We start from the raw sequence: 25,486 nt of genomic DNA, 5'->3' as shown, positions 1-25,486 counted from the left end.
CAGTTGGATCAAGCAGCCCTTGGATTATCGCGCGAATATTTATCCAAAGGTTTCGACGATAAAATCGTGCAAGCCTACTACAGCTACATGGTCGATATCGCGGTAATTCTTGGAGCGAATAAAACCGATGCAAAAACTGAATTGAAGGAGTCGTTGGAATTTGAGATGAAACTTGCCAATGTATGTTTAGTTGTTAAATCAAATCGTATGTTAATATACAAAACAACACGGAATGATTAACGAGTCGAATATAACGCTGATTCTGCAGATTTCTTTGCCGAATGAAAAACGTCGCAACGCTACTCTGCTCTACAATCCCATGACGATACGAGAGTTATCCAAGACCTATTCCAGTATCCCGTGGAAGGAATACTTCAACACTCTTCTGGCGACTAGTGCTCAAGTAGACGAAGAGGAAGTCGTGATCGTCAGCGTTCCAAATTACATCACAAGCTTGGAAAAATTATTAGCCACCACACCGAAAAGAGTACAAGCTAACTACGTGATGTGGAGAGCAGCCGCATCTTCTGTAAGCTATCTGACGGACGAAATTCGCAAGAGACAACTGCAATATTCCACGGCGTTAAGCGGAAAAACGGAGAGAGAACCCAGATGGAAGGAGTGCATCGATACAGTTTCCAGTAGCTTGGCCATAAGCGTCGGCGCGATGTACGTTAGGAAATACTTCAAAGAGGATGCCAAGAAAAACGCTGTAGACATGGTGGCTGATATTAGGCAAGAATTCACTAAGATACTCAAAAAGGTATGTTTGTTTCAGATGAGAAGACTTATCGCTTCCATCTACGATACCACGATGAGTGCTTCCAAATTTTTCAATTTAAAGATAATTTGACGTTCTTTAGGTCGATTGGATGGACGAAGAAACGAGAAAGAGCGCTCTGAACAAAGCAGCCAGCATGTCCAGTCACATCGCCTACCCCGACGAATTACTGGACGACAAGAAACTGGAGAAATTTTACGAGAAACTGGAATTAACGACAGATAATTACCTAGAAGGTATCTTAAATCTGACTTTATTCGGGGTCGAGTATTCTTTCAGTAAACTGAGAAAACCTGTGAACAAGACCGACTGGGTAACTCACGGAAGACCCGCCATCGTTAATGCTTTTTATTCGTCCATCGAGAATAGTATACGTGAGTATCGTTTTATAAAAGTCGATGGAATGATAATTTCGTAATAAATCGTTGACTGATACCAAAGAGACGATAACGTTTGTATAATGCTTTTGCAGAATTTCCCGCTGGTATCTTGCAAGGTGCTTTCTTTAGTAACGATCGACCAAGGTACATGAATTATGGCGCTATCGGTTTCGTTATTGGCCACGAAATAACGCATGGCTTCGATGATCAGGGCAGGCAATTCGATAAAAACGGAAATCTGGTCGACTGGTGGGCACCACAAACAAAAGAAAAGTATCTGGAGAAAGCAGAGTGTATTATTCACCAATACGGCAACTATACCGTGGAAGATGTTAACTTGAACGTAATGATCGACTTTTATTATACGCTGTCTTGTTTCTTCCTCATTCTCAATTGTCCACGATCATTTGCGTCAACCGATATAAATATTTGTTTAATACGGATTCTAATTTTAGGGCTATTGAGGAATGTCAATCTTTTTATCCTATACATTACTTTACGTAAACTTTATCGAGCTCTTACGATGCAAATAACGCTCATCGATGATGTTCGTCGATGATATTCAAATATCGAATTTTTTCTCACAGAGGTCAAACTCGTGCATGATACGCACTTGTGAATCAAACGTTAGATAACAGCTGGTATAGACAAGAAATTTGGCTTGGTAGACTAGTTATTTTAACGTAGAATAATGTTTCTTAAACAACGAACATGTTCTTGACAGTTTTATTTTGTAATAATACGCAACTTTTTTGCCCGCTAAGGTTTATTGAAACTAGGCATATACAGATATAAATATTGATGACGTTCTTTCGTTTCCTTCTTTTTTAGTATCAATTTCGCGAGTTCATTGTTTTTTGAATAGACGATGAAACATCATAATTTATAAATCTTTCGTTTAAAGATTTGAAGGCATGTATAATAACGCTATAGAAATTTAAATGCAACGTTATATTTCTTCCTCCTTCTCTTACTTTCATTCGTTTAGAAAATAATGCATGTCTTAAATATTCATCCAGAAAGAAGGAAATCTAGACATATAAAAAAGAATCGCTTCGTTTGCTGTTACAGTTAAATGGTATCAATACTCAAGGTGAGAATATCGCCGACAACGGAGGAATAAAAGAAGCCTATTTAGCATATCAAGAATGGGTACAAAGAAATCATGCGGAGCCAAAATTGCCAGGACTCCCTTATAGTCCTGAACAATTGTTCTGGATCAGTGCAGCGAACACTTGGTGTAGTAAGTACAGGCCGGAAGCGATGAAACTTCGCATTACCACTGGTTTCCACAGCCCTGGTAAATTCCGTGTTCTGGGGCCACTTTCCAACATGGAGGAGTTCTCGAAGGATTTCAACTGCCCTCTTGGCTCGAAGATGAATCCCAAAAAGAAATGCGCTGTTTGGTAAAGATCAATACAGTGCAAGAACAATGAGATAGCAGAAGTTATAGCTAATCGACAGCGATGAAATTTGTTCTTCAAAATGTTAAAGAAGAAATGATTGATCTGAAACAGCTTTCCTCTGGAAGTTTCGTTAGAATTGACAATCTGGTTCAGTCAGCGGAAACTGTTAGAAATAAAATTTGCGTGTAGCTCGGCGGATCGTCGTAAATCATGATGGGATCTGCTTAAGGAATAAAAGTGAAGGTGCTTCGGTAGCAGTGGAACTGATGAAATTCAATTTAGAGGCACGATCGTGCTCGAGAAAGATCTCACTAAAGATGCCCAAAGAGATCCTCGTTCATAAATTGACTTGAATTACATGGTTACACAGTGCATGTTACTAACATTGTTCGCTAATATATAAGTCCTTTTTTATGAGAGAGACGTCCGAGTTCCGACTAGTATTGTAAATAAAGAAACCAGCGAGAAACGAGGCAGCGCGTCATGATGATTTGAAATTTTCTGTAATTGCATTCTGAGAAATCGGATAAGCGGGTGTTGTAGGTTTTGAAATATCGAAGAAAAATGGAACGAAAATGGACACGTTTAAACTGTGATGATTTTATAGGAAACGACAATAAAATAGTGAAAACGGTCTTTCGATTAAAACTGTAGGATGACGCGCAAACAAAAAAAAATATATATATATAATTGTATTGTTAATTATATTTTCAAATGACATTGTTTTACTGATATATATATATATTTATATATATATATATATATTATTAATATATATATTTATATATATGTATGTATTAAACGATAAAGTTAATACGTGCTTTTTTGCTATCTGTATGATATTCATTAGGCTCCGTTGAGCAGCGTAAGGTTGTTCATTAGAGTTACCATTTCAAAGTACTTAGACAATGTAGTATTAATCGTAGTTTTTAACGTACAGGTGACGAATAAACACCTGTGTAATTACTTTTGTACTATTTTACTTTTGTTTTTGCATCTATGTATCGCATAAGCGTTTATTTGTATCGTAATTTCTTTGTTTCTCGATTTCAATCACAACATTACCGCGTGAGGATCTAACACTTAGAGCCAGCGATACTACTTATATTTATTATAATATCATATTATTTTAAGTTTAAACAGTTTAAATGTATTCAGTTCAGGTTTAAATGTATCCAGTGTATTTTTGTTGAATATAAAATTTTTAGAAAAATATCGAAGAGAAGATTTCATCTTAAATTTGACAATAGAATTGAATACGAATCTCTTTTTACATGTTATACATTGCAAAAATGTATACATTTTTTAGTTATATTATACAATTCCTTGAATAAAATAAAATCATAAAATACCTGACATAGGAATTGTTAACATCCAATAAATACGCTCCAAGTTTCATGGCATATTATTTATTTTTGATCAAAAAAGAGATAAGAATACAAATTACATTTTAATTGATACATCATTTTTTAAAGTAACGAATACAAGAACGTCATGTTCGAATGAATTAAAAATGATAATAAATTGTGACACCAGGAAGCAGAGTTACCATTTTGTAGTTGATCGCATATAATTTAAATAATTACATTAACAAACTATGAACATTGTTATGAATATATTTGTTACGCCAATTTTTATTGTGCAATGCATTAAAATTTGAAATGAAAAGTATCGTACTCTGCTCCTGGTGTCACAATTACACATTTGCATATCATTTATATTTTTACGCGGTGCGTAATCCAAGTAACGAAACTCGAATTTTCATTTATCTCAATTACTTTGCTGCTGCGGTTTTGACCAGTCTACGTTCAAGATAAGGTGATCGTAACCATACCCATTAAGCGTAGCAATAGCTTTTGCTGCTTCCACTCTATATTTGAAATGCACGTATGCAAATCCTTTGCAAAGATTAGTTTGTTTGTCCTTTGCAAGATAAAATTTAAGAACAGATCCAAATGGCTTGACAAGTTCGTCCAAATCTGCATCTGTAGTACTTTCTGATAAATTGGAAATACGAATAGCAGTAGTATCGTCGCGTCTTTGCATCTGCATAGAATCTCCTCGTTTACTGCCTCCATCGCGCATACCAGGTGGTATGTATTTACTACCCTGAGGTTTCAATTCTGTCATTGCTCCAGGAGCACTAGTATTAATAAGTGGCTTTTTATCATCAGGCACTTTACCTGCAAATTAAATCACATATTCCATAGAATTATATAATCTTAAATGTTTCTTTCCAAAAATTAATTTATCATAATGAAACATACCTCCAGCAAGGACAGTGTCTTTGTAAGGGCATTTGGAAGTCCAATGGTCTCCATTACAATTACGACATTTAACTACACCTTTATCTCCCATACTCTTCAACTTGTCGAGGCTATCTTCTTCAACCTTATTTTCCTCTTCTTTACTAGAAATGAATTGCATGAAGACATCTTCACCTCCAACTGTAGTAGCAGGATTAGGTCCAGGTCGGTCATCTGCAGAGTCTCCGAATTTTGCCCAATTTTTACGGGCGGCAATTGTCTTTGAAACAACGCGTCTCTCGATCTTATATGTTCGAACTACCTTGACCTTTTTATTATCTTGATTGTACTTGTATTCAGTGAGGATTTTAAACCCATTTTCATAAGTCTCTGAAGGCGGAGGCAACGCTCCTCCCTCTTCTTCTACTTCATCTGCCCAGCTGGATTTCACCTCTGCTACAGGCATTCCCGTAATTCACCTGATACAGACAAATATTACTATTAATGATATTTTCAAATTATTCAATAATAGATGAAAAATATAAAATTAAACTGCTTTGAATACGTGACAGACGTGACGCAATAGGTTAAGTAGCAACATTAATAAATGAAACGATATTGATAATATTAAAACTGTTTAACTACAATAAACAACAAATAATTAAAACGTAACAAAGTAAGCGTCACATAAAAGGAATTTACAATATTGTATTTTCTAATATAGTGAACGCATTATGAGAAAAGACACGTTTACGTTAGAAAATTGTAAAAATAATGTGGCGGTAGAATCTTGATCTTTTGATGAAAATATATTAGTGTAAATATTTACCGTTCAAAGTTATTGCACAAGGAATCGATGCGAACACAATTATTATAGAAAATTGACAGAAAGCAAACCCTACGAAACGTAAATGAAAATGAGCCGAAATGGAGAATTTTCCGCATGTGATAAATTGGCGTGTCAGCCGCTCTAGTGGTGGTTTTTTGAAACATGAATACTCGAGTATTAATGGCGACTTCTAGCGTTGTCGTGTTCATTGTGAAAAAATAATGTTTTCCGGAGCCGTACCACAATCGTGTACGGAAAAGTGTTAACGAAAGTAATAACAAACGTGATCGAATTCGGTGTAAAAGTAAAAGAGTAATCGTGATAATGGACCAGGCACCTGCAGGTAAGAAAAGAATGTTGTGATTTGGTGATTTGGCCAAGCGCGGTCTTGCACATTCCCACTCCGGGCGAGCATATTAACGTTCCATCTTTTTTATTAACCGTAATGTCTATGATCTATCATTTTAGCATTTTAGTTAGTCAGAATTGGGGATTTGTGAGTTTCCATGCAATGGAAATAATGAGATACGTTTAAAAAAGACAAAATGTAGATTCTAAATAGTAGGTTATGTAAACCTGTGCAACGTATTAGGCTACCATTAAAAAGCAATTCACTCGACGAATTAAATTATCCTCAGGCAAATCTCCGTAGATACGTGCACAAAGTGATAAATTTCAAAACAGATTCAATATTTCAGGTTACGATGGGCTGATTTAGGACTGCGTACTTTAAAAAAATAAGAGATCCTATTTCAGTACTGTATTTAAATATTGCCATTTATATTGTAATAATTGTATAAGTAATTCATTATTGTTAGGTTATTGTACTAATTCTGTTTATTTTGGTATAATACCCAGATACAGAGTTACGGAACATCATAGACAAACTGGCTCAGTTTGTGGCTCGCAATGGACCGGAGTTTGAGCAGATGACGAAAAACAAGCAGAAGGACAACCCAAAATTTGGTTTCCTGTTCGGTGGAGAGCACTTCAACTACTATCAATACAAAGTGACTACAGAGCAAGCCAGTAAGTGGGATACAGCCCCTTAACAGCTACAACAATTGAGAAGCATAATGGCCATGCTTTATTCAACGAACAAGGAATGACTTTGAAAAAGAGATACGGGTGAAAGGGTCTGAATTCGTCATAGTGAACATACAAAACTATTATTCATCGAATATGAGCACTTCGTTTCAAGATTTTGGGATTGCTATTTATTAAGCAGAATGCTTTAGCTAAAGACATATTCTATTTCTTGGCAATGGTGATTTTAAGAAGATGTAGTTTTAAGATTCTTAATGGAGCTTGTCTAATACGGACTACGTTGTTGATATATTGCTTCAATCTATGTGGGAACTGCAACCCACTATAATACCCTGTAATACCCTAGTACTGTAAAAAAAAGTAAAAAATACATGTATATATATAATATATAAAACAGGGAAAGAATATAGTGCTCCCAAAAGACTTACCGAATTTTCGATATAATTCTCTAATAAATGCCAAGAATTTTATTATGCACTGGTAGAAGATAAGACTCAACAGAAATTGGACTATTTGTATACTTTTTCAATATCCATTGAAGGAATCAAACATCTTACAATAATCCACCGTCATTCGTTTACAGTTTTAAAGCAAAAAGGAATAAATCCAATGCAAAATGCAGACCCACGTTTAAACGTTTCGCAGCAGCAGCAGCAAACAGCCGCTACCGTCGCGCAGCCACTGAATAACGTCAATCTTGCACCTGGCCTAAATACTCAGAACAATGGATTAAATCCAGTTGTGGGAATTGGACCAGTGGGAAATCAAGGTGGTCCAGTTATACCTGGTGTACTAGGACAAATTGGAGGGCCAGGAAATGCAGGACCACCAATTGGACCAGTCCCTGGTGCTATGGGAGGTGTGAATCCATCTATTGGTGGTGTTACTCAACCGGTTAACATTGGCGGACCTCCTGGATGGCTTCAAAATGAGTTAGCAAATCTTCAGTCACAGCAGACAACGCTACAGGAACAAGTTAGACAATCAGAACAAAATCTGGCTGCGCAACATGCTGCATTGATGGCGCAACAACAAGGAAGGGTTGAGGATGCTGTGAGACAAGCTCAAGAAACAGCTTTACAAAACAGTGCACAAAGCACAAACACAGACCTTGCTGCATTTGATGCGGTATTACAACCTATCATTGATAGTTGCACAAAAGATAGCATAAGTGCAGGGAAAGCCTGGATACTTCAGAATTCTATTACACCACAAAGCAATCAAGTTGTTGCAGACCATTTGCTGAAAAAGTATGTTATATTTGACTTTAGCCATATACTATTAACAGTAGTGAATCAATTAATTTTTTATCGTTTCTTTCAGAGTCATTCAGGCAACCAATTTTAGTCATAAACTCCATATTATCTACCTGGTCAACGATGTCCTACATCATTGGTAAGTATGATATTTGTTTGGAAAAACAGTAACAGATCTTATATCTTAAAACATTTGTAAAAAATTTGAATTAAATTACATTATCTAATTAAATGTGAATGGAAAATTTAACACTTCAATTTCAGTATAAATATAATATTTATAATAAAGTTTGATAACTTTCATAAAAATAGTTGTGCACGATATTTAATTTCAAACTTCTTTAGTGCAAGAAAAAAATCTATGGATCTTCGCAAGGCAATGGAAAGTGTTGTTGTTCCCATGTTCTGTAACACTTCATTAGCTGCATCAGAAGAACAACTTAATAAATTAAATAAGCTATTAAGTTTATGGGAGTCAAAAAATAATTACTTTGATGAAGGAATTATAGATAAATTGAAACAGCCAAGCACATCTTGGTCTGAATATCAGGCTAACTTGGTTGAACAACATGCCAGCGCAATTACACCGATTACTACATCAACGAAACAAACCTTTGATAATTATCAAGCACAACATCAAGCGTTTGTTACACATGCTTTGAGACAAATTCAAAATATTGAGCAACAAAAGATCGCAATTGATCAACAATTAAAAGCTCCTCCTCCGCCACCACCGCAGTTGGTAAGTTGATCTTCTTTCCTGTATGTATTATGTATATGTATTCGACAAACCATAATAGAAATTCATACTTTACAGAACCAACAAAATATGTCTCTGCCACCTAGTCATTCCGGTCCTCCTGCTCCAATAAGCACAGATGTAAATTTCAGTCAACCGCCACCTGGATGGGGTGTACCACCCGGGAATGAACCTCCACCGTTTTCAAATGTTCCATTGCCAGATTTTTCAAAACCACCGCCTGGGTTTGGCCCCCCACCTGTCATACACGAGCCCTCTGTCGAAGATTTAATGCCCAGTATGCCTTATTACGAACTTCCTGCTGGCTTGATGGTACCTCTAATCAAGTTAGAAGATGCCGAATATAAACCTTTGGATCCAGAAGCCATTAGGCTTCCACCACCTGCTCCTCCAAGTGAACGACTAGTAGCGGCTGTAGAAGCATTCTATGCGCCACCGAATCATGATTCTCCACGGGACAGGTAAAGGCATATAATGCAAATTATACAAAAACTAATTATGCTTGAAATATCGAGTGAAGTTTTTAATTGTAATATCTATATATTATAGCGATGGGTGGGAAAAATTAGGTTTATACGAGTATTATAAAGCAAAGAATGCTGCGCGTAAGCGTAAAGAAGAAGATATAGCAGCTGGTATAAGACAAAAATCAAAATCGCCGTCACCAATTCTAAGGCCAAGATCCAAAAGTCCTAGTCCACCAAAGAAACGATATCGAAGTAAATCGCGAAGTAGATCACGCTCAAGATCTAGAGGTAGAAGCAGATCTAGATCTCCTGCTGCTAATCATAGACGTAACAGTCGAAATAGCAATCATAATAACAGAAGCAGAAGGAGGAGAAATAGCAACAAAGATCGAAGTCCTGATAGGAGAATGGACAGGCAAGATCGAAGTCCAACTCCACCCAGTTTCCTGTAAGTATTAATACTTAGTATAAAAAGATATTCTATATATATATATGTGTATATATATATATATATATATATATATATATATATATTCATCATACATATATATCAGATATATATATATAGAATATATATATATTCTATATATATATGTCTGATTTCTACGAATGAATTCCTTTCAGCGGATCAACCTACAGTAAAGCTCCTCAAGAAATTAGTCTCGATGAGAGTAACAAGGGTCATCAGTTGCTCAAAAAAATGGGTTGGGGCGGTGCGGGACTTGGTGCCAATGAACAGGGTATTGAAGCTCCAATATCGGGGGGTGAAATTAGGGATAAAAACGATCAATATAAAGGCGTCGGTATTAATTTAAATGATCCATACGAGAACTTTAGAAAGAGTAAGGGACAAGCATTCATAACTAGAATGAAAGCAAGAGCAGAAGAACGTGCCGAAGAAAGGGGTGAACGGGACTGAATCTAATCAGGATAAATAATTAATTTGTCTATAATCTTTTCGGTGAAATATAATTATCGCATGCAGTATGAATTCGCATGCTCTCACAATCGTAGTCGACACAAATTTCCAACGATCAATGTTCTACAATCCTACAATGTAACTTGTGTAATGATTTATTTTAATCTTTTTATTTTTTTCAATCTCTATTAGGATAATCAACGTTTTATATCCATTCTCTTATTTCATTGTATAAACGTTATAGGATAATTGTTTATTACTGAAATTACAAAGTTACAACGTACATTTATATATATGTTATAGAATTGTATATTCTTGTTATAAGTAACAATCAATTATTTTATATTTTTAATTCAAAGAAACAGAGAAAGTGCATTGACTGAATATTGTGTCGATCATTCGTGGGCGCAAATCATTTATCTGTATATTTCCAATTGAAAAAAATACTACGAGTGAATGATGAAAAATATGAACAATTGTTTATGAACTTAATTGCTTGTCAGTTTATAAATAAGACAAGGGTTACGAAAGTTTGCTGTTACACTTGCAGTGATTGTTACATACTAAATTCAATTTGCATAGTGCATAACGCAAGAAGAAAAAATATAATTTTATGTATCTTTTGTACATTATGTACAAAACTATTCGATTTTCGGCAAGGTTACCGTTAATAATAATAGATGGTTTGTCTATCGATAATTGGAGATATCTGGATTAAAATAATAACCAAGTACACCAAAAGGATCGATTAATCAATATTGACCAATCGCACGGTTTATGATCATCACGAACATGACATGCAAGATTACATATTATGTAATTGTATTCTGCACGGCAAAAAAATTCATTCTGTTTCCATATGAAACGATAAATTATTTCGCTGAATGTCTATATAAGAGAATAAGAGAATATCGTGCACTAATCATCTTTACGTGAAAAAAAATATATGAAACTAAAAAAGTACTTGTATTTAGTAAGTTAATAAATGATTATATTCGATACATAAGATAAAATCGAGGAATAAGCATTCTATGTTTAAATATAATGGTAGAAGAAAAGAATTGTAGAAAGAACGAGCGAAAGAGAGGAAAAATGTTCTTAATTAGAGTTAGCACGTCCTCGAGGCGTGCTATTGACGTACACTCGTACAAACTCTGCAGAAAATCATCGTAGATGTTGTTAAAGAAAATTAATTTAATCGGTTCAAAGATATTCCAGAATAATAATGTTCTTAGACTTTTTATACTGGTAGATTTATCATCAGCTGTCACGTGCACGCGGATTCAAAGAAAAATAAAAAGATAACTGGCTAGGAACAGCCGACATCCGATGGCATTGTTAATCGTCAGTTGCCTTCTTGAACTCCCCTAGTGGCAGTCGATATTGGAACCGAATACATAAATCCAACGTCAAACCGGTTTCACAGCGATAACAGTCAGAAGCCACACACTTGGTGGCGTAAACAACACCGGAAAGATGTGTGCGTTTTCCTATAGCTATTCTATAACTTCACTCTCATTTTAGTATTCTTTTTACATATATCACGCGATATATTTCTATTGAACGAAATCTATACGAAAGAAATATAATAAAATGTTTACGTCGTAACAGATTTCGAAGTGTCAACCAAGAAGTTGGTGTTTGTAAATTTGCAAAGGTCATTTAATATCTATTGAGCATCTTAATTTCTATTCAGTATTTCTTTTTCTTTTTGTCATAAATACTGTGTATCATAACGGTCGTAATATCGTTCGATAATATTTGTCGAAAGTCCCAAAGATAAGTAATTTGGTTCCCAAAGATCGTAAACATTAAATTCGACGATGATTCTGCAGTATTAACGGCCTCCTTGGAAGTCAATTTCGTCGAAGGCAAAGGTCGATGATAAAATGCAACAGTTAAAATAATAGAAAGAAAAAAGGCAGGATGGAATTAATAAATGGAGAAATATAGTTTGTGGGAGAATATTTTTTTCTGAACAATTTATATAATATAGCATCATTGTGTATCGGTCTCGAGATGCAGTCATGCCGATGCACTCGATGCTAATATACGTACTTTGCTTGCGTGATCGATAACGAAATATATAATTTCAAAAAGAATATACAGACGCCAAATATACATTGGATTGTTTTATAACTGCAGTGTAACCAAACACGATCTACCTCTTTCGCAAAGCATGACATCACGTTACAATAATCGTGTATACGTAACAACAGATTGGCACCAAAAAGTCGTGTTTTTTGTGGATCGATCGATTGCTTATCTCGAATCGAAAGACGATTGTATTTAAAAGAATCGACTACGTTCGTGGGAAACCGGTACGTATGTGTATAAGTTGGTCGACTGATGCAGCACGTTTAAGCAAAACGTGACATCGAGGCCGAAAATGTAAGAATAAATATGTGTATGAGGATATGCGAAGATAAAAAAATAGATTACGTTAACGATTTTGACGGTGGCACGTAACCATTGGTACATGCTTACTCCAGAAGTGTTATTCTTAAAACATAATATTTAAATTCGCGACTACATATATTCTTCGAAAGAAATCGGAAAGTGAATGATTTAATACATCTACAAAATATTCTTTTTCGTTCGTTTTAATTTGTTGCCTTTTAAACCATCAGGTTTCCAAACTGATGCGTAAATACCTCGCGTTATACAACGATAAAAAGGTATATTTTTAGTAATTTTTAGATCGATATTTCACATACGTAAGATTTTTAATATTTTGATGATTTTATTTGATCTATGTTTGTTCCGTTTTAAATATGCCGATGAAAAATGAAAAACATGACCTTTCGAATATTCGCTCCATTCGTGAAATGAGCATTTAATTTTGCGACACGGATTGTAATGTGTAGACATCGATAATATTATTGATAAACTTTTACGTATTGGATAGAATTTAAATTTTCGAAACAGTGTTTTGTATCTGCAGTGTAGTAACAATAACGAAGTTAACAAGTTATAAAATTACACATTCTGGTATCAACTCTGTTCTGTTAAGGCATAAAAGTAAAAAAGGTAAGAAAAACCTAATCAATACATAATAAGATCATAGCACTTCGTGTGACGCCATTCTAAACGACGAAAAAGAATTTGTATGTGAGTAAAACGAGTCTCATATTACTGACTGCATGTAGTAGGTGCCACGTATCATTTTACCCTCATTTGTCAAGGTTTTCACGGACGTTGTCAAATTAGAACGACTCTCCTTGGACCTGTTACGTTCAGGGTTCCATATAAAGACATATCGCAGTTTCGTCGCTCGATCACAACAGATTGCGGCATTCTTCTATGTTGTACGATGAACATAATAACAGTCTACTGAAGTTATCGTAACGTCGAATAGAATGAAATAAAAGTTTTACTGAACGATCGAAATATTCTCAAACTTACAGGAACATGAATATATAAACATTTTTAGACACGAATTGCCCGTGTTATTGGTATCATCAACCTTGTGCCATTTTTACATTTGTTCGACAAATGGCGAATAAATTGTCCATATTATTAATTTTAATTACTTATAGCGAATGTTAAGAGTATTTTTGCAAATTTTATAAATAGGACGTATACTAGCAACAGTCGCGAAGAAAATAATTCAACTCTGCAATAATTAATTCACCGATTCTCAAGCAGTAACTACCTTTTGAAAGTCAACTATAAATCACGATCTGTCGCAGGTAACAGGTGACCTCAAAGTAATCAGAAACCGGATCTCGCACTCGAGCCGCGTATTTAGGCCGGAAGTGCGTCTCTAAGGTTCGCTTTAAATAGTCACTCAGCCTGTTGGTTTCCTTATAAAGTAGGTATCGATAACAAGCATCCATCGTTGATTTCAAACCAACATTCTAGACAATCTATTCTTAGTATTATGATAACAGAGTTATAATTAGCTCTTCGTCTTGGTAATAATTACTCTGCTATGGAATTTTATCTGAATTTCAATAACACGCCATTACAAAATAAATATCAAATTGGATCGATATATTTATTAAAAAATATCAAAAAATACCGCCATTTCCCATATTCACGTTATTTGCAAATAGAACATTCTAAACGTTACTCGAATGAAATAACGAATATCTGAAACGTCAGAATAAAAACTTTCATTTATATCGTGTAACTTGATCCAACCATAAGTTGGTTCAAATAAAATAGAACATTCCTGATTACACTCGTTATTAATCGAACTCTTATTTCTCAATCTTATTACTGAAAATTTTCTATGTTGATTCCTATATTTTGCAGGAAAACTTGGTCAATCTGTTCGTGTATACATTGCAATTCTTTTTTTTTCAATTGCTTGACACCTCCTCCTTTCGCGACCGAAAGGTGCACGCAAAGAGACGCCACGATGAACGTGTGCAGTGATCGGCATACCTGCGTGTCGGTTGACTCGGACAGAGAAAACGGGTTAGCGTGACTCGTGAATTAGAGAGAACCGCGTGCATTCGCAATAGTGCCGGTAGAGGATCGCGAACGAGGATAGAGAACGCGTGGAGTCGCGCGAGTGGAACGAGGACGACGAGAAGGTACCGCGTTGCATTCCACGTGATCAAGAGAAGGGCACGCCTCGGCCGTCGAGTCACGCGCTCGACCACGCGTTTATCCTTACCGACACGTGCACGCAATGTGTCCGACCGCGCACTCGGTAGAACAGAGAGCTGGTTATTTGCGCATACGGTGCACGATGACATCTCTTGGACGTTAGTCCATTATACACGTCGAATTACGAACGATGCGACACCGTGCGGTTGCATCAGATTCCCGTGTAATCGTTTGACTTTGGAAATGCAACCTCTTTCATACGGATCTGTTTAAATAACGTAACTTTTCCATTGTGTAATATCGCGTCCCCGCGCTATGTCGTTCTTTTAGAATTATCGACTTCGATCGAGGTAGCTGAAGGATAGGCGAGTTATGTAGCACAAGCGAAGTTATGGTATCCTTCTGGAACGCTATATCGTACTTACACAGGCTGGCTGGGAATTATTGGTTTTTACGGAATTAGGAATTCAATGTACCATTGGCAATATATGTATAGGATTTTTCAAAATGAATGTTCAAAGCTGATCGATGAATATTTCTATTCTCCATATTTGGATACGTATAACAGCGATCAACGTATTGAAATTCTGCAACAATTATTTTTAATTAATTCTCGTATATGTTAATGTTCACAGCTGGTAGTTTCCCCGTGTGCTTTCAGACAAATCGTTGATTCGTATCGCGAAGATTAAATTGGAGCGTGAGATACCGTAGCGTAAATACATTGTCCGATGAGCTGCGCACTATAAAAAGGAGAGAAACATTCGTGGGATTTTCAGGTTCAAGTACGAAGCCGCGTTCGAAGTTTATTTCTTGGGAACGCGCGGACCTATCAGGATTTGTTCACGGGAATCGAAAGCTGTCCAGGGCGAGAAGGAAACGCAACGTAACCGGCTGTAATTATGTGTCGGCCAGGCGAATGTTCTAATTTGTCAAGGACAAACGAGCGAACATTGCTGCGAAACGTGATTTTCAGGCGATAATCAAGGGGAAGCACCTCGATGCATTCAACGATGCAATCACCGTGACGTAATTACTTTCACGTGCCCTCACTCGACCCTTGTGTAACGTTCTTCTTTTCCTCTCTTTTTTTTTTTTTTTCATCGTTGTTCTAAAACCGTGGCCACATCAATTTCACTTTGTCGCGTCATTACTAATTCAACGTTCTTCGATTTTACGTAATGCGGATTGCGTGGTCTTGAAACACTACGTCAAAATTGACACGGAGTGACAGAGGAACACAGGTGACGTACTTCATTCATAAAAATTTAGAAGATTCATTCGAGATACATTGTCGTAGATATTAGAAGAATGACTACAAGGTACGAAAGTAATCGTAATACACCGTGTTTGTGAAAAAGCTGCAAACATCGTTGAATATTCATCGACGTGTGTTCACCAAGCTGGCCGTTTTATCTAAAAGTCACGTAGGCATCACAGTTGAGACATGGTCACCGTTTGAACGATGCATAATTTAATTCCAGCTCAAAGAGGAATCGTCGAGTGCTCTAGAAGGAATTTAAATTGCTCCGTCTTGTAGTAGAATCCGGAATCAAAGGTTAAAGATCTGTCCACGATAACGACGCCCTATCGGGCCTATCCGTGACGAACCGTTCGAGTACCAAAATATCGCAGACCATACGTTACGGTCAATTGATGAGCATTAGGTTCAATAATTTGGTTTTGGAACGAGTACGAAGACCAAACCGATTAATGCATGACACGGGACACGTAATGGTGTACCAGATCAAGAATAGCTCGGAGTCGCCACAGATTGCGTTTATTTTCTCCTGAGCCGTGCAGAAAATAAAACGCCTATTTTCGAATCGGTCGTGTTACGCGCGTACTCGTGCATACGTCAAGTTCGTAGCCGCTTTAAAGGGAGAACGAGCCAAAATCTTCACTATCTTGGTAATATGAATATTTAAACCGAATACATCGTACGTCGAATATCGTAAGATCGTTTGATCCAGCATTATCAACATTATCGGACATTGTCGAATATGGTTAGTATCCTAAGTTAATATTTTTCACGGTATTGCTTATTGCCTGCAATTAATCAGAGAAATTTAATCTGAACACCGTTGATGTTTCCTTTGTTTGCAGACTGCCTCGTTCGTCTTGGAATTTCTTGTCCACCAGCAGGCCACCGTTTACATAAGTACAAGTGCTTATACTTTCTAGTCCGTCTGTAGACGTTCCACGTTCGACGTCATAAAAGTGTTTCGTAATGCGTAATCCCAGTGGCAAAAACGCATCGTTAATTACATTCTTTCCGCGCGTTATCGTAATTTCTTTTTAGTTGCAACGCAGTCGCGCGATCGACCAATGAAAATAATTGCCCACGCGACGTGTTCGATCGCGTGTGTATATTTGTACGTGTAACAGAAGCGAGATCTGGATTCCACAGGTGACCTGTAAAAGTAGAAAAGTATGTCGCCTAGAACAAGCGTTATGAGTGAGATTAAAATCGTTTAACTTCACAGTTAAATCGGCCAAATGCTACACCGTTTCTGGTTTTCCCGCTTCGTTTATATCGCATTATTCATTAGAGACGTGCGACGACCTTATTTGCAAAGGTTGTCACATTGTCGATTATTGCCTCGCATGTTTTATTTAAAAAGACGTGCACAGTATCAAATTGGTCGCAAACAGTACGTTTTCAAATCGTTACGATAATGGTAGCGTACGCGTGAAACATCGATTTCCTTAATCATGCCCATAGAGTCACGGTATTTTTTACGATCAACTTATCGTTTGTTTCGAAAGCTCAATTATAAATATACAGTAGGCCTTCTTTATGTTAACCTACGAGAGGCAAGCGGTTTATATAATGGGAGCACACTATTTTCCCTACCAGCTGTGATTTCGCGTTTACGTAGCAGAAACTCACGTTCGAATAAATGGATTCAATTAGTTCAATTAGTAAACGAAAGTTCGTTTAATCGGACAATAACTAAAATTTCGTCGAAATAAATGCCGTCGTCTAAACGAAGTTCCACCGTAATTGAAATCATAACGTGTGCATATATGCATTCTAGATCCTTCTTTGTTTCCAATACATTTTTCGGCAAACATGCTCCGATAACCCAATTCCTGCAACGCAAGCTCGGCGTTCGAATTCACGTGAAGCAGCAGCGCGGATGCTGAATAATTAAAATTTAATCCGTTGATTAAAACGGATGCAACGAACGTCCGGGAGGATACGGCACGTTGCATCGTGTGCGTGAACGATCCGCAGTCCACGCAAACGGCGTGCAGGTATAAACATATCGTCGAATCGCGCGAGAACGAGAAGTATCATTACCGCGTGTCCTCGTGTCACGACGCGGCGGAGCCTGAATACCCGTTGAGTCTGCGGTCTCATACTGTACTCCGCTCCGATCCGAATCGGAGGAAGGAAGAAAGAGTGAACTCACAGCACCGGCACGTAGACAGTGATTGAGAACGAACAAGGAGAACCAGAGTGCAATAAAAGATGACGAGAGAGACGGTCGATAGTCCCGTAGAGGAAGGGATGCAGTCGTTGAAGAGAGCCGCGGCGGCAGTCGGGGGAAAGAGGAATGGAGCGAGCGCGTGACAGGACACGTGACCGGGAGCACACGGTGCTCGCGTGACCGGTCCCGTGACGTCACGCGCACGTGTCACATAGCGTGGTAACTGCTTATCCCTCTCTTCGTTCGACTGTACGTCCCAACGAACGTTCCTCACCTTCTGCGCCCCTCCAAGCATTTCCCACTCCTCTCGTTGATCAGTAACGTCTCAAGTCCCCACTTCACCCTCTTCGTCGAAAACTTTCACCTGGAAAGTCACTATTTTTCCTTCCCTTCTATACCTTACCATTACTCACCCTCGCAATACTAGCGCCTCTGCCTTGTCCGAATGGCGAACGAACGCGGATTTGCATCATCGAGTTACGTGACGCGCCAGTGATCCTTAGCCACGTTAAAGAAAGAAAAAAAGAAAAATAGTCGGTTTCTCCTCAACGGGTATCGTTGAATCGTATCGACGAGATTCCAGCGAAATGGAAGGGCGAAAGTACACGCTCGAGAAATTTAGTCGACTTCGTGACACGGTATCAGGCGACGTTAAATTTACACGCTTGATATATCGTGTTCTGTAGTGCTTCGAGAGACGCACAAGAATCTTATCTGCGCGTCGTTCGTCATTAAGGTAATTCGTTTTCATTGTCTGCGACGGAAATTTGTGGTCCTTAAATTTTTGATGCGTCCAAAGGATATATTGTACTTATTGTATATACGTATTCGTAATGCGAGAATCACGTGAGCGTTTGCTTGTTTATGTTTATACCGTGACAAACAGTAGTACATATTGACGCAACAAAATGATTTATCGTTTAATCATGTATCGATTTATGGTTGTAAATTTGCGTTAGGTTATCGAAATTCTATAACCCAAGGGTGGAACCTTCGTATCAAATCGTCAAGTAATGTATAGTAATAATGATTGTTTAGATGAGATAAACAAGAGAAAAACGAACGATTGCCTAGGTATAGATTAGCTTTTTTTGTTTTTGTTTTTGTACAATATACCGGCATGCGTATCGCTAAGGCTATTTCGAGATCACCATATCGATCCATACGTAATACTATCAACACGTGATGTATTAACAACAAATTGTCTTATCGGAACATTTCACAGAACTCGTAAACGCACACTGGATCGACACGTTACCCTCGCTGAAAGATATCGTAGATTATAAAAAAAATATCAAGCTACGTAACAATTGTTCGGTTCCTATCTATATCTATCGTATTTCAACACGGCGGAATTAGTCCGATAAGGGGGACGAAGATTTTGACGATATAAGATATCGAATGATATCGAGCGAATAGATACCGGTCGATTTACATTAGACCTCGAGTTGCATGGCTCCGGGATCGATGGTTCCGTGCCTGAGATGGTTCTGGATCGCTCCCACCAGTGGTCTGCGTGGCGAGGACCATCGCGAGAATCGAACAGGGCCGCGCATTATACGCGTAGTGTAGCCTGCTAAGGAGACGACACGCGTTTATATACGCGAGCGATACGAAACTATTTGAACAACGTTCTTTTTATTCCTGTCATTGTAGAGAATTCCAAAATCACGAATCTATATGGTACGAGAAACCGCGTCGATAGAGTGCATACGATTGATCGAGAATTCAATCGTGCATGTAACGTAATCATTGGTCCAGAGCACATCTCGAGCGCCGCCAACCACTGCCACGTGAAATTCGTAAAGTGCATGCGTACGCACCAAAAGAAGCGTACCTATAGGTTCCCGAATACCGTGACGCGCAAAGCGAGCGCGCGACCTGTTCAATTCTTACGGCCCTGCCAGTTAGTATATCGCGGAATTTCGCGGCCGAACGAGTCAATGGCCTTATCGTCGTTCACATTTATGTCTTAAGATCGAGTCGTGTTTCTTCTTTTTGCTCTCGTTATCGCCTATTCGAGCAAAAACGATTCAAAACGGATAACAAAACAAAGTTTAAAAATTTCTATTGCTACGCTTATAGGGTGTCACAGTAGAGAGAAAAAGAAAGACAGAGTGAGAGATCGATCTACGATCATCGGCTCTAAAAAAAGAAATCGGGAAGTAGGAAGGAAGACAGAGAAGAAAAGAAGAGGGCGCCAGTACAGATATATCGGTGAGTGTGACTGGACGGAAAGACGTGGGCGATTCCCAAGTACCGGCCTCCTGGTCCGTCGTGTCGTTTCGAGTGTGTCAGTGAGTTTGTGGAGGCGAACCTAACCTAGTCGTCGGGTGCGCACTATCGATCAAGAAGCCATCGGTTTAAAGAGGACTTGACTTTTTTTGTGGGTACAGGTTATGTATACGTAATTTCGCGGTCGGTGTAAACACGTTTTGTGCGTTTCGTTAAATTTCGCGCTAAATTACGGCGAGCTGCTCCTAACTGCCTAACTTGCGTGTTACGAACGTGAATTCAAAGGAAGAAACTGTGTGCAAACGGAGTCAGATTGAAAGAGAACAGTGGAAGAAAGTCGAAGACAATAGAAGAAACGTAACGAAAGGAGTGACAACGACTAGAAATCGGAAGTGATCGTGTTGTGTATTGGAAACGATTCTATGCGGCAAGATGATGGAGACACAGAATTACTGGGAGGACAACTCCGCTCATTCCATGCAAGTAAAATACGAGAGGTAAGCGTTTAAATAATTATTAACAATTAAACATTTCTATAATTTTCTACTTTTATCACAGAAAAGGTATTCGAAATCTCGTATATAACTGATATTAGCTTAAAACAACTATAATCTCCGAATATTAAAAAACGGACTATGATTATTTCTGCATCGTTGGTACTGGTATCGCTTTGATCGTACAATAGTGCGTTATAGTTATAAAGCGCTCACACGCGACATGAATCACCGCTGCATTCTAGATTCTTTCTCAACGCCAGAGGAACGTTCCACGCTGTCGACCTTGCCGGCATTATTCAGTCTAATACCATCCAAAAATATTTACACAGATTTACTACAAGCTACATCGAGAACTCTCGTTAAACAGGGTGAGCCAATGTTCGCGTGACTCGTGTTCGTACAGGTATATAAGCTTCGTTATCGTGCTTACCTGTATACATGCGGAACAGTTCAAAACAACCGATCACACGGAATAACGTTATGTCGTAACGTAAAGATTTTTCTGAAAATTTGTTTCATCGAATTACAACATTTGATTTACGGACTATGCAAGTGTGAGCGTAAACTGAGATCGCCGCTGTTACGTTTCTAGATCGGTTTCGAGCAATCACGTTTAAAACAACTATTCATGTACTAGGTAATTCTATTCGAGTTAATTGAGTCATCTAGGACTAATTTCGCAAGTCTTTTAATGCTATTTATATCATACAATTATATTGATGCGGTTACAAGTAAAACTCGATTGATTCGTAGAACAGATTACCATAAGCCAATATATTCCTTGGCAATACGGAAAACTACATGCCTCGTTATCACGAATGTACAGGTGTTTGATTTTGACACTGTCCCTTCCCCCTCGCTTGGCCTCTCTTGTTCCACGTTCTTCCCCCAGGTCCTATACCATATTGATAAATAATTAGACGGTTGCTGATACGAGTGGAACCGTCTTGAAGGTCCACGCGTTGTCAAAAAATTCATGGCCGCGCCAGAGATAAGATAAATACCGAAGAATCGGTGCTATCGTTGATGTCAATTAATAAACGGGAATATAGATATCACGAGTTGTATACGTAACCGCGTGGGACTGGTCGATCGATCGAATCGCTGTGAATTCAACGAGTTATCTAAGAAGTCTATTCAAGAATCCGTGAATAGAGCGACGTGCAGTGAATTGAAAATCGTTCATCAAACGTGATCTAAAAGTAATTACGACTTAACTACAGTTCGTCCGTGATTATAATCTATAAGTATTCGAAGTAACCTATAATGCTCGATCCTGCGCGCAAGAAATCGAGACCAATTAACGCTAGCGCCATTTACGGAGCGATTATAAATCACATCTTTCATGCTGCATAAGAGAAAGGAATATGTAGAGATCACTTGACGTTTTCATTTTTATCATATCCTACTTTATCGTCGAAGGAAGAAATTGAAAAAAAAATGTCCTGGTCATATTACATTAATGGGCGTGTTACATTGATATTCGTGGCTTCTATCGTCAAGGAAAGTGACGTTTACGCGTATTCACGTCGCTCGTAACGAGTGACTTTCACGAGTGTGTCAGCACGGTCGGTCAGTCATAAACACTTGTGCGAGATCGAGAATAGACTGGAGAGTTGGACACACGGTGTATATATCAAGGCGTTGAGGGGCGCGCTGACGGCGCTCGCAGCAACCGGGCAATTTCTTCGGGCCACGCTATAGAACACGGTTTCGCATCTTGGCCGCTTGAACCGTCGCATCGGGCATTGACACTGCAGATCGATCCGCACGGATTTATTTGAGCACCGTCTATACAGCGCGTGAACGTGTGCTGTGCGTATTCTGTCCCGCATTCGCTCGCTGTGCTCGTCGAATTTAACTTGGAAATCGAACCATTCCTCTCTTTTTCTTATTTTTATCTGCGTTCGGAGTTGCATCGATTTCATCGTTTCTCGGGATCGACAATTTAAGGTACAGCCAGTGCGATATGGTGAACGACGTGATTCGAAACGATCGATCTAATGTCACTTCTCGTAAGGCACACGATGAAATCATCGTTTTTTTAGATCTTTTGGAATAACGACGGCATTTGGCATAGAATTTCAGCCCGTGAGAATTTGTATAGGGTTAACTAGGATTATTAGAGTCAAGCCAAATTATTTACTGTGTTATTCATCAAACTCGGTTCAATTTTAAGACGTTGAAGGCGACTCGAATATCTTACCGTTGTCTCAATTTTCGTGACAATGAACAGAAACTGCATAAATATAATACACCACTTGTGTATAAGATTTGCTTTGATTAATCGACAATTTTGAAGGAGGAGTAAGTCGAAGTTTTTATCGAGCATACCTGTAGATAAGACTGTGGTCTTATAATGCAAGGCCGCGTTATAGATGGCTCAGAAACGAACAGCCATTGTGACAGTGACACCTTCGGATTTTGCGCCACAGAGGATCACGTTAATTGACGCAATCTGAGTAAACGACCGCGTCATGGAAACTAACGTAAATACGTTCGCTCGAGAATGCTACGAGTGGGCGTATATTACGTACTCAAGAATTTCGGGGATACCATATATACGCATTGCGGTTTGTAGGGTTGAGCAAGTATCCAAGATAGTGGTAATTTCCGCAAAACGGATGTGTGTTTTTAGATGCTCTGCTGCTTTCACGTCTTATCGGAAATTACAAAATACGTATTTCGTGCATGATAGAGCTAGCAAAATTATAATCAAATTAGTCGGAAATGATTGGTTGTAATTATCCATGAAAGAAAAACGTCTTGTTAGCGAGAGTTTTTTTTAAATGATTGTTCTTAATTAAATTGAAAATCTTGCTAACTGAAGTACTAGAGTCAACCGGAATTAATTGATATTTTATTCGATACCGTAGTCCTTGACAAAGCGATGCATCGTATGTTTAAATGCATAGTGTCATTTGGCAGCGCAAGTGTATTTCCTAATATATCTAGATATAACATTTGCTGCATAGCGTGTTTGAATACATATACTTACATATTCATTCTACCAAGGTATGAAACGTCGGAGATAAAATGAAGTAGGAATAAATGCAGTATCTGTCTGTAAATAAACTATTTTCTGTTTTACTATCTGGAACTTGAATGATTGCATTATTGGTAACTGCTATTTTCTAATTGTAAGTATATATGTACATACCTTAGAAATTGTGTTATACACATATTACGTGTAACCAAGTGAATAGATTTCTATGCAAGTAAGGTGAATACCTTGGTGCATTTTCGCAATGATTAGATTGTAATTAGTTTGTATGTCCTATACACGTTTTAATCATTTGCCAATGAATCTTTTCCCCAAATTAAAAATACGAAAAAATAGATGGCACTTTATAAATTATTTTTCTATAATTTTATGGGATAGAAATTAGGAGTTTTAAAATGGCTTAGTATCGCGATTAAACGATTACCGAGTCAACTGTGAAATTCAATCTTGGATTATTTTTGTATAATTTCGTAATTAACAATCTCAGACTGATTGATCACCGTGGTATTTTCAAAAAAACTTTCCTCTATTTTATATTTATTTCACACTTGATTGGCACTTGCGTAAACAGAAGCAAATCCGATTTCTTCGAGTACCTGATAAGGCTGACATTTTCCCAACTGACTCATTTTACCCAGATTCGTTTTACTCTATTTCACCAATGCGATACATATATATCCCCAAACACGAAACAGTTTTTCCAAATATTCAATAAAAATACTAGTAATTTCACTGAAATTAATCAAAATACTTTGAACGATCGAACAATCACAACAATTCCAATTAAAGTTAACTTAATAAAGACCAAGTAAATAATTCATAAAATCCATCGTCTGTTGGAAAACGCGAAGAAAGTAATTTAATAAAAAAGAAAGCACGTATATGCAATAATAGACACTTTATAGAAGACCTATGTACAAATTAAAGACAATTTCCTTGATTGCTATAAATGCTTGAATTTCTTTAAACTTCATAAGATTATAGGATCCAGGACAAGAAAGAGATTGCGATAGAAAAATATGTCACTAATCCCTAAACGCTTCTTTTTATAACTACAATGCTAAAAACGGAAATTATTAACGCAAAAAAATTACGTCATAAAATATCGCGAAAAAGATGAAACGTATTAAAGCAACGTTCGCTTTGAATGGATTTGTTTTTATCGAACAAAATTCCCTCGAAATGGCGAAGGGTCTTCTCCTCGTTTTCCGTGATACGTAGGAAACCAGTTGCACGGCCGCGTTCCTCTGCTTTTCGTCACGTAGGCACGCGTTGCCTTTCCGTTTTGCGGCAATTCGAAAACATAGATCAGCAATATCGATTCGATCGTTAAAATGTTCGCAGATGCTCTATATTTATTCTAGTAACGTTGTAGCCGCACACGCGTGCCATTTCCCATAAGCTTCCTAATTTACCTCCTTCGCATTCGAAAAGATCGGAGACTCCACAGATCACGTCGATCGCGTAAGAAGATCGCGGCAGAATTTTCGAATTTTCTTCGATCAGTCCATTCTTTTCTTTTCTCTGAAATTCATAATTGGTGACATATATTGAAAGATCTGGAGCAAACAGTAGACCAAATGGGCTATGTATACCGCGCACCACTCCATTTGTTTGCATTTTCCTATCTCCACAAAAAAAAAAAAAAAAAAAAAAAAAAAA

At 37.7% G+C, this 25,486-nt stretch overlaps 4 protein-coding genes across 9 annotated transcripts in view; 3 read left to right on the top strand and 1 right to left on the bottom strand.

The window, feature by feature from the left end:
• LOC100748897 (neprilysin-2) overlaps nucleotides 1–3,782 on the top strand; it is a 38,651-nt gene extending 34,869 nt beyond the window's left edge. For 3 of the 4 annotated variants that reach the window (XM_012389335.3, XM_012389337.3, XM_012389338.3), the window contains 5 exons: nucleotides 4–180; nucleotides 269–763; nucleotides 864–1,155; nucleotides 1,254–1,504; nucleotides 2,233–2,571. In XM_012389335.3, the coding sequence (XP_012244758.1) occupies nucleotides 4–180; nucleotides 269–763; nucleotides 864–1,155; nucleotides 1,254–1,504; nucleotides 2,233–2,571 (1,554 nt within the window). Of the gene's footprint in view, nucleotides 1–3; nucleotides 181–268; nucleotides 764–863; nucleotides 1,156–1,253; nucleotides 1,505–2,232 lie in introns of all 4 variants that reach the window. The other variant, XM_033322471.1, reaches the window with a different exon arrangement.
• A 266-nt stretch (nucleotides 3,783–4,048) lies between these two features.
• LOC100743869 (eukaryotic translation initiation factor 3 subunit G) lies at nucleotides 4,049–5,782 on the bottom strand. Its single transcript, XM_003491868.4, has 3 exons — nucleotides 5,643–5,782; nucleotides 4,835–5,292; nucleotides 4,049–4,750 (listed from the first exon to the last, which is right to left on the bottom strand). Exons 2-3 carry the CDS (start codon nucleotides 5,277–5,279, stop codon nucleotides 4,338–4,340), a joined length of 858 nt encoding a protein of 285 aa, XP_003491916.1. The 5' UTR covers nucleotides 5,280–5,292; nucleotides 5,643–5,782; the 3' UTR covers nucleotides 4,049–4,337.
• Nucleotides 5,783–5,812: 30 nt separating this feature from the next.
• Nucleotides 5,813–14,088, top strand: LOC100743755 (calcium homeostasis endoplasmic reticulum protein). 2 transcript variants are annotated; one of them, XM_003491867.4, is made up of 8 exons: nucleotides 5,813–5,985; nucleotides 6,501–6,671; nucleotides 7,273–7,939; nucleotides 8,013–8,084; nucleotides 8,291–8,687; nucleotides 8,763–9,166; nucleotides 9,255–9,620; nucleotides 9,797–13,621. In XM_003491867.4, exons 1-8 carry the CDS (start codon nucleotides 5,967–5,969, stop codon nucleotides 10,089–10,091), a joined length of 2,391 nt encoding a protein of 796 aa, XP_003491915.1. In that variant the 5' UTR covers nucleotides 5,813–5,966; the 3' UTR covers nucleotides 10,092–13,621. The 2 variants fall into 2 exon arrangements, with proteins under 2 accessions (XP_003491915.1, XP_033178363.1); XM_033322472.1 differs by lacking the exon at nucleotides 5,813–5,985 and having other exon boundaries at nucleotides 6,541–6,671; nucleotides 7,335–7,939; nucleotides 9,797–14,088.
• Nucleotides 14,089–18,809: 4,721 nt separating this feature from the next.
• The window catches only part of LOC100743562 (transcription factor cwo), a 39,511-nt gene continuing 32,834 nt past the window's right edge, over nucleotides 18,810–25,486 (top strand). Inside the window, exons 1-2 of one of the 2 annotated variants that reach the window (XM_003491865.4) lie at nucleotides 18,810–18,824; nucleotides 20,174–20,820. In XM_003491865.4, coding sequence (XP_003491913.1) covers nucleotides 20,756–20,820 — 65 coding nt within the window. In that variant the 5' untranslated portion in view covers nucleotides 18,810–18,824; nucleotides 20,174–20,755. Of the gene's footprint in view, nucleotides 18,825–19,392; nucleotides 20,821–25,486 lie in introns of those variants that run through there. The other variant, XM_033322473.1, reaches the window with a different exon arrangement.

Source organism: Bombus impatiens, unplaced genomic scaffold, assembly GCF_000188095.3.
Source record: "Bombus impatiens unplaced genomic scaffold, BIMP_2.2 scf_0640, whole genome shotgun sequence".
In the NCBI taxonomy this organism is placed as follows: domain Eukaryota; kingdom Metazoa; phylum Arthropoda; class Insecta; order Hymenoptera; family Apidae; genus Bombus; species Bombus impatiens.
This window is presented reverse-complemented; position numbering and strand designations above follow the sequence as displayed.

What these genes read in the sequence shown, in the direction of transcription:
- LOC100743869 (XM_003491868.4), bottom strand. Translation starts at nt 5,279, where the DNA reads ATGCCTGTAGCAGAGGTGAAATCCAGCTGGGCAGATGAAGTAGAAGAA. An exon ending in AGACACTGTCCTTGCTGGAG is followed by an intron (nt 4,751 to 4,834) that starts GTATGTTTCATT and finishes TTTAATTTGCAG; the next exon opens with GTAAAGTGCCTGATGATAAA.
- LOC100743755 (XM_003491867.4), top strand. An exon ending in CTCCGCCACCACCGCAGTTG is followed by an intron (nt 8,688 to 8,762) that starts GTAAGTTGATCT and finishes CATACTTTACAG; the next exon opens with AACCAACAAAATATGTCTCT. An exon ending in CATGATTCTCCACGGGACAG is followed by an intron (nt 9,167 to 9,254) that starts GTAAAGGCATAT and finishes TATATATTATAG; the next exon opens with CGATGGGTGGGAAAAATTAG.